General features: G+C 39.6%; 1 protein-coding gene across 1 annotated transcript; it reads right to left on the bottom strand.

Moving 5' to 3' along the window:
- Nucleotides 1-1,510: 1,510 nt before the first annotated feature.
- LOC104071911 (sushi domain-containing protein 2-like) lies at nucleotides 1,511-11,552 on the bottom strand (the record flags this gene model as incomplete). Its single annotated transcript, XM_009574170.1, has 5 exons — nucleotides 1,511-1,601; nucleotides 7,437-7,619; nucleotides 8,054-8,326; nucleotides 9,447-9,695; nucleotides 11,432-11,552. Coding segments are annotated over 5 exons (917 nt in total), but the record flags the coding sequence as incomplete, so codon positions are not given.
- Between the last annotated feature and the right edge of the window lie 3 nt (nucleotides 11,553-11,555).

Genomic DNA, 11,555 nt, shown 5'->3' with positions numbered 1-11,555 from the left:
TGACTTGTCATAGAGTTATATTTACCCTGAGATCCAGAAGAGTATACAGTAGATGACAGACTTTCATGATTCAGTAATTGTCTAATAAGCCTTCCGTAGTTAAAATTTATCTGTTCAAAATTTGTTACTGCTATACAAAGGACCGCATCCTCTATTGCTATCCAAATATACAGCGCCGCTGAGTGCTATGGACTTTATTAACTCTCTCAAAATTTTTTTCATAAATGATAAGCTTTTGATAGCATATGAAAATTACCTACAGATTTGCAAAATATACAAGAGTTTAGAAGGGTTGATGGCTTCATTCTATTTTTTTAATTAGTTTTTGATGTACAATGATGAGTTTAGTGTAGCAGTTCTGTAAGCTGCTCCCAAATGTGAGAAGTCCATGCAGCTGTAATAGTAGTGTTTTAAACCAGTTGGTTTTATATGTGGGAACCTGCTATGTGTAAAATTTGGCAAATATAGCAGGTGTACTTTGTCTATGCATTTTTATGTATGCAAAAAACATTAATTGCTGCAGTTATCTATTCTGTGTTGAGTATCCAATTTTTTTTGTATGGGGAGGCAGAAAAAGTGTTTTGGGTGTGAGTGTTCTCTGTGAAGTGTAGAAAACCGTGCTTATGTGATTTAAAGGGAAGGGGCAAAATTTAGCAGTGTCTGTGGCCCTCTGATAGACACAGTTAATTGATGATTGAGCTCAGAATCAATGGGCTGTATTTTCAGCGATGGACATGGCTATCATACTGGTTTCTGTTTCAAGAGTCTCTGGAATGATGAACCTGTTAGAAAGGCACGGAGCCAAAAATATCTTTTTAAGTGTCTCGTTAGCACTGGCTAACAGAATGAATTATATACAGAATATATGAAATCATAACAAGCTTTTAAAACAAAGAACTAAAACCTCAGAGAAGTAATTTATTAGCCACGTAACATTTTGTAGAGATTTCTTTTAAAAATGTAATAGTTTTTATAATGAGTTTATTTCTGTGTGGTAGAAAGGTTCCAAGAATGGGCAGCAAACTGATATATCTTCAAAATTCTATTCGGCTCTTTGGCACAAGAGACATATAAGCGTTCTCCAGGCAAATTCATGCATGCCTAAAACTGGGAATATGTTCAAAGATATGTGGAAAGTTACAGTATCATGCAATGCATTCCTTAGATGATACATCAAATTTACCTATTCGTATCATGAGCACACCTGTTCTGAAACAGAACACTTTTAATCAGGTAGCCTTATCACTCAACAAATAAATTATTTTGACCAAAAAGTCCTGTTCCTTCTCAATCAATCAATCAATCACATGTTTTTGTGTCCTGATAATACCATTCCAACTTTGCTTCATAGTCTTCCAGTAGGACACAAGGACTATTCAGACAATGTTTTTCATAAAAGATAGTAGCAGGAAAATATCATGTTTGATTTCTTTGTCATTAAGAAAAATTATTAAACGCTTGCTGTTTCTTTAGCAGGTTCATTTGTGTTTTCAGTTCAATCGAGTCTTACCTCTCTTTTCTACATAAGAAAGTCAGACGTGCCAGGACTGCAAGACCAACTATTCCAAATACACAGCCAAGAAGAATTACTTGTTTGATATCTGAAAAACAGAGACCAACCACAAGAAAACAGGAAGACACTGATACATTTCTTCATATCTGTTTGAATGTAGTCACATATGACAATTTTTTAAATAGTACATATGGTGTTAATTTTACTGTTCTTTGTATTTATGGAACAAACTGGTAAAGGGTAGGAACTCACATAATTCATACTCTTGACAATTAGGGCAGGTGGCTGTTCTAACACAAAAAAAGGACGGCTAGTGGTTAATATGTAGTCAACATCATGAATGTACAATATTTATGTAGAACTGCCAATCCCAACAACTGACAGCAATTTTTCAATTCTTTTTCCATACGGCTTGCTTGCTTTAAAAATTGCCCCTATTTTGGCATTAAAATTTTGAAACTGCGTCTGCTGCTTAATGCTTTATGTAAAAGAGAGCAAAAGTGACTGTTCCGATGTGGGTATGGTGAACTTCATCAGACAGTATGAACACGCTAAAAGTGTCAATTTAATTCAGTGACTGCATAATAAGGACATATGAAAAATAGAAAGAAACCAGATATGAAACAAATTTTGAATAACAAATCTCCTCTTGTTTTCCTATTCTACTAAAGAGTTGCAGGTTACCAGTTCTGTCACTTTCCTACTGATTTAGGACAGTGCTAGCAGGATGCTGTATGGCTGTGGTGAGCAACGGAAAGTAAAGATATCACGCAGGTAAATTTTGCGTGACACATAACAGGATTGGTAAAAGTTTAGGAGATGCAGCATCTGGAGTGAACTGTCTGGGAGAAATAATGCTTCCTGAATTTTGTGTCCTTTAAGGAAAATACCTACTGGAGTACCACCACTGAAAAACTGCAAGTCCTAGTGTGAGCAATCTTTGTCTCAGGTTCAGTGTCAGGGAGTCAAACAGAAGTGTAGTTCCTTGGCTCTGAGACACTGTGGTGTCTTGAGGTCAAAGTAGATTCAGTGCTTTGCCCTTTTTCTGCACCTAGTGATAGTGCTATATGCATGTATCAGGGAGCACATAGCCTATTTAGAGATAGGTGAGCAGTGGTGCATCTGAGCTTTAATGCATCTGGACTGAATTTTTGCCAGCCCTTCCTTCCATCACTTTGTCATGCCTGCAAGAAGAACTGCCCGAACTACAGCCTAGCACACAGTGATGGCAGAGTGATCTAACAGACACTTCCGTGATCCTAGAATAAATAATTTGGTTTCTAATTTGTTTTATACTGAAGTTTAAGGAAAGAAGTGAGATACATAAACTGTTTCACAGGCATTGGTCCTTCATCCAGAAACTTCTGTACAAGGCTCGAAAACTTCTGTTTAGCTTACACACAACTTACAGGCAGGTACCCTGTCTCTGCCAAGTGATGAGAACCCACCATTGGCCTCGGTAGTTTGGTCCAGTGGTGATTTGCCTCTATTGTGAAATCTTTGTATTTAATTTATAATCTTAGGTTATATTTCTTGATTTTAATATGTTTTGCAGCCAGTCTCCTGGAAACGATAGACAGAGAACAATTCCATAATAAGAAGACCTAATGTTTTTTGGCATCCTCATCTGAAAAAAAGTGCAGAAGACTAATGAGATTTCTGACAACTTTCCAAAAAGAACTGTATTTACACAGAGCTTGAGCCTGGAAAATGAAACCTAAAAGTGAGAAGAGGAGGGGAAAAAAAAACACAACAAAAACCGAAAGACAGACAAAACCAGATTGCACTTAACAATACCAAATTATTGTCTGTCACAAACAGACTATACGTATACATATCTTGCTAAGATTTTATAATTTTTAGCTTCTTATGATTTTACTATTCTCCTTTGCTTTTGCTGGATGGTTTCTTTTTCTTCTTCTATGTGATATTCTGTGAAGGGAGGTTGCTGTGGTACTGGCAAGACTTGCAGTGGGATTGTAATTAGAAGCATAGCAAAATAATTATTAGCAGAGGATTGCCATGGAAACTTTAATTCAAGGAAGCAAAACTCAAAAGCAACAATATGCAGGCCCAACAGCATAATTTGTATTTGAAATTTCAAATACAGAAGTGGATTTTGCAAAATAACTGGTGTTCAATTTTCTTGTTTCCGTCTCTCTTCCTATCCAGTTTTCATAGTTCTCATGCCTTTATTTTAACTGTACTAGCTTTTGAAAAACAGAAACATATAGGAACTAAACAACCTTGGTGATTTCCAATACAGAGCTTGAATCTGATGTGCCACAGAACTGCAGCAAGTGTAATGGGCACAGCATTGTAAAGAAGTACCCCTAGAAGCTGAGAATAACAGAGGGCTGGGCCCTGTGTTTTTGACCAGCATGAAAGAAATAATTTGAAAAAGTGTGTTTTAATAGCTCATGCTGGAAGCAAAAATGTGACCACTAATCACAGTGGCTAGGTCAGTGGTCACCCATTCAGGCGCCCAGAAATTTGGAAGTGCTGTCCATTAATTTTGTCAGCATTTTCCTGGCATCAAGAAGGCTCTCTGTCAAAGGGCTTGATAAAATGGATGTTGGTGAAACAGCAGCATGCTGCTGTGTAAAGAGGAAAACAGCGAAGAAAATTGATATCAGTAAAAACAGATTTTGACAATATGAAATCCTTTTCTGTACTTATGCTGAATTCAGAATCAACAAAGGAAAACTGGCACTGGATTTCAACTATGTCTTAGACCGGAGGCAGAAACGTATTTAGTGGAAAGCAAGTACTAGCTGTCCATGCTATAAAAATACTAGAGGCTTAGACATAAGTGAGAGGAACTTTGGACTGTTTTGCCTATCTTCTCTGGAGAGACTTGCATGTGTCAATAGAATAACCTTCTCAGACAAAGACTGATATCCAGCAGCATATCTTATGATGCAAAAGGAGGAACAAGGCTAGATATGAAATCCATTATTAGGGCACAGCAGTAAAAAAAATGAACGAAGAACTGTGGAGGCAATTTGTATTTTATGTTGTCTCGATCAGCTGTCAGTATTGTCAGTATCCTGCTGCTATGGGCAGCATTGCCATACTCCAACTTCCTGAGGCTGATTAAATATCATCATTTTTGGCTCACATTACAAATGAACTACAACTCCAAATATCAAATAGTAAGGAAGGTCTTTGTTACAATCAGATCAATAAAATTCTTTCACACCTTGTTCTTTGTCATCTTTCAGGAAACCATGTGCTGGAAAACATTGCAGTTTTTGTTTGCTTGTCCATAAAGCTGCAGCACGTCTCCATCATTCTGAATGCAGTTAATCTCTGCGTATCTTCCAACTCCTTCCCTCTGACCTCTCAGGGCTGGCTTTTTGCCCCCCTTTCTCCAGTGTAAATGTCAGCATCCAGTCTGTTTATTGAGATTGACTGGCTCCTATCCAGTATGTATGTGGTTGATGGCAGCAATGGAAAAATGTTCTTAGCTTTCAGCTTAGCAAAATGTTTTGCCACTGCCTTTTTAAGATCTGGCCTTACTTTGTAAAGATTTCATTCTTCTCAGACTTTTGACAGACGATCTATTATTACTGTGAATTATGAAGCATGCTAAATTATCTGCTAAAATTCTGAATCTTTCGTATTTTCAACAGTTAACTAAAGTATTCCATGTGCTCTGGCCTATCATATTAAACAGAAATATTTTGAAATATTTTCCAAAATAGCATCACTACTGAGATTGGCCCCTGTGAACACAATCAGTTGCATATTGATTACTAACAATGGCTGGTCCAAGAAAACATTCCATAAACGTTCACTCATCTATTTAAAATTAAGCAACATTCCCTGTTTTGTATGTGCAAATGTTCAATAATTATTTTTTATGCTAAAGTCCACAGTCTGCTGCCCAAACTCACTGCAGTTCATCTCACAAATACCAATAAATGTGCAGAACTGCGTTGGAAATGAACAAGCAGTTGGTGCAGGTCTGCAGAGGCTGATGAAATGTGTCAGCTGGCCAAGAATTCATTGCTGATGTGTGTTGGGCACTTTCCACATTTCTTTGGAAGATGCTCAGAATGGAGAATCTGTTGATATGAATTACTTGATGAATACTTTTGGGAACAATTAATTCAGCATTAAAAGTGCTTCAACATGCCATGTGGCCTTGCATCACCCTGGTGCTTTGAAACATTGCCATCTTGAGGACATTTGGAGTGTACATGGCATATGAATAAAGTTGAAACTTTTAGAAAACATTGAGCAGTTTCCTGTAAATCGTAGAGACAGCCTAACTGCTACTAAATCCAACAATCCCAGGCTAATTGATAATCTAATAGTAGTGACACAAGAGGGGTAATAAATTTATGTTATTTATACTAAATACTATTACATCATTCACAATAATTTTACTGCTGTAGAATAATACTTTATGTTTTGAGATAACATAATCCTTTAGAACAAAAGAGTGGAAGCCTTCAACAAGCGTGGGCTGTGTCTGCTCCCGAATCAGAGAACCGCAGAGTGGCTGAGGTGGGAAGAGACCTCTGGAGATCATCTTGTCCAATTCTCCTGTTCAAGCAGGGCCACCCAGAGTCAGTTGCCCAGCACCATGTCCTGATGGCTTTTGAGTATCTCCAGGGAGGGGGACTCTACAGCCTCTCTGGGCAACCTGTGCCAGTGCTCGACCACACTCACAGTAAAAAACGTGTTTCCTGATGTTCAGAGGAAACCTCCTGTGTTTCAGTTTGTGCCCATTGTCTTTTGTCCTGTCTCTGGGCACCACTGAAAAGAGCCTGGCTCCATCCTCTTTGCACCCTCCCTTCAGGTATTTGTACGCATTGATAAGACACACACCCACACACACACACCCCGCCGAGCCTTCTCCAAGCTGAACAGCTCCCAGCTCTCTCAGCCTTTCCTGATAGGAGAGATGCACCAGTCCCCTAATCATCTTCGTGGCCCTTCATTGGACTCTCCAGCATGTCCGTGTCTCTCTTGTGCTGAGGAACGCAGCACTGGACACAGTGCTGCAGGTGTGGCCTCACCAGTGCTGAGCAGAGGGGAAGGATCACCTCCCTAGGCCTGCTGGCAATACTTTGCCTAATGCAGCCTGAGACACTGTGAACCTTCTTTGCCGCAAGGGCACACTGTTGGCTCGTGTTCAACTAGGTGTCCACAGGGCCCCCAGGTCCTTTTCTGCCAAGTTTCTCTTCAGGCACGCATTTTATAATGTGTGACTTCATAACCCACCCCTCAGATGGCTCTAGACTGGGTATACGTTTGCCCCAGCCAGTTGCAAAGACAGTTAAAACTGTATTAGTGATGACAGAACGAAGGATGACAATAAATGATTGGGGGTTGTGCCATCATTTATACTTGAAAAATAGCTCAAATTATGTGGATACTAAAGGTTTTCAATAACCTCTAGTTCTCTATGTGTATGCATGTATGCATAGATTATATATTTATAAAGCTGCTAAAAGAACATTACATGAAACAACATAAGAAAATTACATTAAAATAATGCTGTAAATAAGGATTCTTTTTATAGCCTTTGTATTTTTGTGTTATGGAATCATTTTTAGCTAAGTACTATGCTTTCCTGCTTTTCTAACACTGAGTTTGAAATTTATTTTAGGCCATCCACTCAAGAAGCATGCCTACCAGTTCCTTTCAGCCAAACCTAGAGAAAGGGAAGCATATAGCCCTAAACCCTTAGAAAGAGTAGATACATGAAATAAAAAAAACCCAACACAATAAACCACCTGTTACTTAGATTTGAATATTAGTCTTTCTAGAAACCCAGGGATCGCATGTCCAATGTCTTCCCAAGTAAGAGAAGTTGCTTTTATCAAGGGCCATCGTCGTATACTGAGATTACCTTGTTCGTGATAATGATTTTTTAATGTCAATTTGTAACATTTAAAAGGAAACAGACCTGTTCTCAGGATGCAACTGGGTGTGTCTCCAGACCAGGCCCCTGTCACTTGGCAAATTCTTTTCTTTGACCCTGTGAGTTCATAGCCCTGATTGCAGATGAAACTGATGGTTGAGCCCAGCAGGTAGTTAGTTCCATTCTTTCTTCCGTTCATTGGATGATCCAGCCAGCCACAAGAGATCACTAGTAAAAGAGACATATCTGGTTAAAGTATTTTGGATTTGGACTAGCAAATCTCCCTCACAATGATTCAAATGGCATTTTAGTGGCAACTCATGGAAAGACAAAGATTTTTAGGCTAACTGACAGACAATACTTTCTGGGGTTTTTAAAAATTTTTTATTTTTAAGTCCAAGGAAGACAGGTGAAGGCATAAAAAAGGAAGATAAGGGTTCTACGCAGTGGTGTAATAGTGGGAGAAATGAAATTTATTTTGTGTTTGTCTAAGTATCCTACCAGTGCAGAGTTTTCCTGGTACAAGGACAATTCCTCCCGATAAAAGTGTTTACAGGTGCATGAACCTACAGTTGAGCAAAGCCTTCTTGAACAGTGTTAACTATTTAGATGCCCTGCAAAAAGAACTGTAGTGATGGATGCTTTGTGGAATGTTGTATCACCTGGCTCTAGATTTTCTACTAGCAGCTTGTGATTCTGATGAGATAGTCTTGTGGAACTTCCCACTTGAAGGCTTCTTGTTGTCAGGACATCGAATCTGCAGAACGGGTCAGAGTCACAGAGCGAGACCATCTCTTTCACCAGGGGATCAGCAGGGTCTTCGTAAGGAAAGAACACGGGCAGAAAGGAAGCATTGTGCTTTTCCCCATAAAAGGAATTATTCAGTAAGAACTCTGTGTCATAAGTAAAGAGAGAAGTTCCATTTTCAACAGCCCCTTGGGAGATGGAGAAAGAGAGAGATTCATATGTAACATTGCCTACAGACCTATACCACGTTCTGCTACTAATCCAAGTGCTTATTTACATAAAAGTAGCTAGAGCTGGAAGAGATCTATGAAGCCCTACAGCTTCCTTCCACTCAAGATTATTTTCCTTTTCATAGGCAGCATCTTAACTTAGCACTAAAGTTAGTGTTTGGTTAACCTGGTGTTTGATCAATTACTTAAAATTAGATACAAATAATTGCGTAGCTATGATTTTACATAAAGATGGTTTAAGATGCCTGCTGGCAAAATGGTGATAAAGTAGTTCCTCAGACAGAGCTAGCTAAACCAAACATTACAAGCAACACAAATCCTGATCTTGCATGTCCCTAAATTTATCGTGTCTGCCGTGGCCCTGCTTTTTGCTTTCACTCTGCTAAATCAGAAACTTCCTGAAGTAGGAGCAGTGAGACTTTTCAGTATGATCTGAATCCTGGAGTACAGCTACACTGTGCTTGATACAGAGATCAACCGGTAGCCAGAGGGTATTTTACATCATGTTTCTGGCCCATCTCCTAACCCGATGTCAGAAGGAATGCTGACCAGTCTAATGCTGCAGGCTAGATATAGCAGCCTAATCACTTTTATTAAATGAAAGCAGCCATTCTTTTACACACACACCCTCACACCCTCTTTTTTAAAGGGACAATTATTAAATTGTGATTTAATAAATGATTTTTTAAATTGTCAGCATGGTACTTGATGGAAACATTGCTAATATTCTGGAAAAAGATAGCTGACCCTGGCTATTGCTATACTTCTGTAACGCTTTAGTCTGGTGATGCTGTGTTCAGCTGACCATAGTAGATGGAATTCTTCTGAATGTGTAAGCTGTGAAATATAAGCTCTGACTCTTGATGCAACAAAGTGCGGGACACTCCATTGTGGTTCTGTCTTCAATCATTCGGCTAGGTACGTCACCCGCTTGGGTAAAGGAGGGCATATTTCTCTTACTCCTTTCTCTTCCCCCAGTATAGGTTGCTTAGCACAGACTCCATTTGCTAGTCTGTAAATCACAAGCTGTTTTGAATTTTTAAAGAAAATGTAATAATAGACCAGAGAAATTACTTACAGTTAGCTCCAAACTCAAACAACTGCTGGGGACTTGCATGAACTGACATGATGGTTTTATTCCTGAAGGTATACTCATCCTCTGTATTGCCATTCATTACCCCAAAGAGACCCTGTGTGTGATTCATAAACTTCTCTGGGAGCAGAACTGTCACGGTCAGAAATCCTCCGCTCCCCCTTATTTCCACTCCAGACCCAGAAGAGAACATCACTGTGATGTTCTGATCAGCTGTAGAATGGAGAAAGAGACCTATAACAATGAGAGGAAGAAGATAAAATAGCTAATCTTCCATAGTGAACAGATTGTTGTGTCATCAGTTTTAACCGTTTTTCATAAAGCTTTTCTTCCCTTCCACTTTGGGCTACATTCTGAGAAGCATTTAAAGGGAGGCCACACCTTCATACCTACAACTGCGGTAACATGGCTACTACAGAGTAGTAGCAAAAAAAGGCCCACAGTTGATATAAGCTGCACTGCCCTTCTGCCAGTGTCCCAGAGCAGAAGCTTTAAGATCAAGATGATCAGAGTAGCTGTGAGCTGGAAGCACTGCTCTCAGTGGTCACAGATTTCCTCGGCTTCTTGATTGTCTTGTCAAGACCTCCCTAATATGGCTTCTTCTCCAAGCCTCATCGCTGTCCCTTCCTTTTTTTTCCTTCCTGCATCTCTCTGCTTCTGCAGCTCCTTGTCAATGTAACCTTCCCTCTGCTCTTCATTATATTTTCCAGCCATTTGAGGAATACTAATTGCTAGCCACAGAAAACTTCCTCTGCTGAATAGGAGGCTTACTGTTAAAATTCTAGTAATGTTTAGAGTATTTGTCAAATTATTATAAAGACTAATCAAATTATCACAGCCCTGGAGTAAAAAAAGTCAACTTTTCATAGTCTTTTCAGCAGAAGAATAGAGGAATAACATCTGACCGATCAAGAGAGCTCCTGATAGATGAATGTGAAATTCAGTCATATTTTAATATATATTTTGGTTATATTTTACTATATTTCATTTTGCCTGGTAGGTTTCATTGCATTAGATGCAGTAAGCTCAAAGCAGAATGTGGAGTAAGGAGTTTTTAATTCCATTCACCCTCCATGGGATGAGATGGAAAACCATTGCTCTACAAACTACTGAAAGAGCACATAGAAGACGTGGGCATTGAAGCAATCATCTGTTAAAACACTTCACTGTTATTGCCAGGATTGCATGCCATCCCTTCATACTCCTCTCGCACCCCAGAAAGTTCAGGCAAGCACCAGGTGTTGGTAAACATTGTCATTTATGTTATTTGGACATTCTGGGAGAGGAGAACGTGCCACAGTCCAGCCTACTGGCAAATCTGATGACTCTGTCTGTTCCTGGACACAGCATAGGTGCTTCCAGTTACAGCTAGGCTAACTGCCAGTAATGCTGATGAGAAGCAGGAAGGTTGCAAGTTCTGATGTGCTCACCTGAACTATGACTCCCTGCTACACCTCTCCATGGGAACACAGACAGCCATGGTGTGCTTCTCTGTAGCACGCTTGATCTGTGGCTATTTGGAAGGAGACGTGTAGCCCATAATTCTGGTGGCTATATTCCTGCCCATATTGTAGCTGTCATCAGTCTCAAAGGCCAGAGGAATCCATGCACTGGGCTACTATAAAGACAGGGTCAGGTAGGCAAATTGGATGGAAAGGGCATTCTCCCCCGTGCTCTCAATTTTATTTCTTTCACCAAGGCCCATGCCAGCTGTGCACTACCACTGATTCTGCCTCAATCTGGCAGCAACTGAACTGAAGAAAGTCATGTGATAATAAAATAAATTCTAATGAGCTGGGACATTGCCTGTCCTTTGTTTCACTCCTTACATAATTTTTGGAGTGACCTGCAGCCTGTTTTGCAAAAGGACACTGAAAAGAGAGTCGAAACGCATGCATCTGGAGATACTTTTAACTATACATGGGCTCCATCAGAATACAATAGCTTACAAGGCTGATATTGTAACTAACCTTTCAGGTCCATCCAACTTTGCTCAGAGAAGCTGATGACCTTCTGGTTCAACAGGACCTCCAGATTCAAATCCTCTGAGTAGCGTACTTCAATCACATCAGAGTTGTTCTCCTGCATGGCCAC

This window comes from Fulmarus glacialis, unplaced genomic scaffold (genome assembly GCF_000690835.1).
Source record: "Fulmarus glacialis isolate BGI_N327 unplaced genomic scaffold, ASM69083v1 scaffold5193, whole genome shotgun sequence".
NCBI lineage: Eukaryota > Metazoa > Chordata > Aves > Procellariiformes > Procellariidae > Fulmarus > Fulmarus glacialis.
This window is presented reverse-complemented; position numbering and strand designations above follow the sequence as displayed.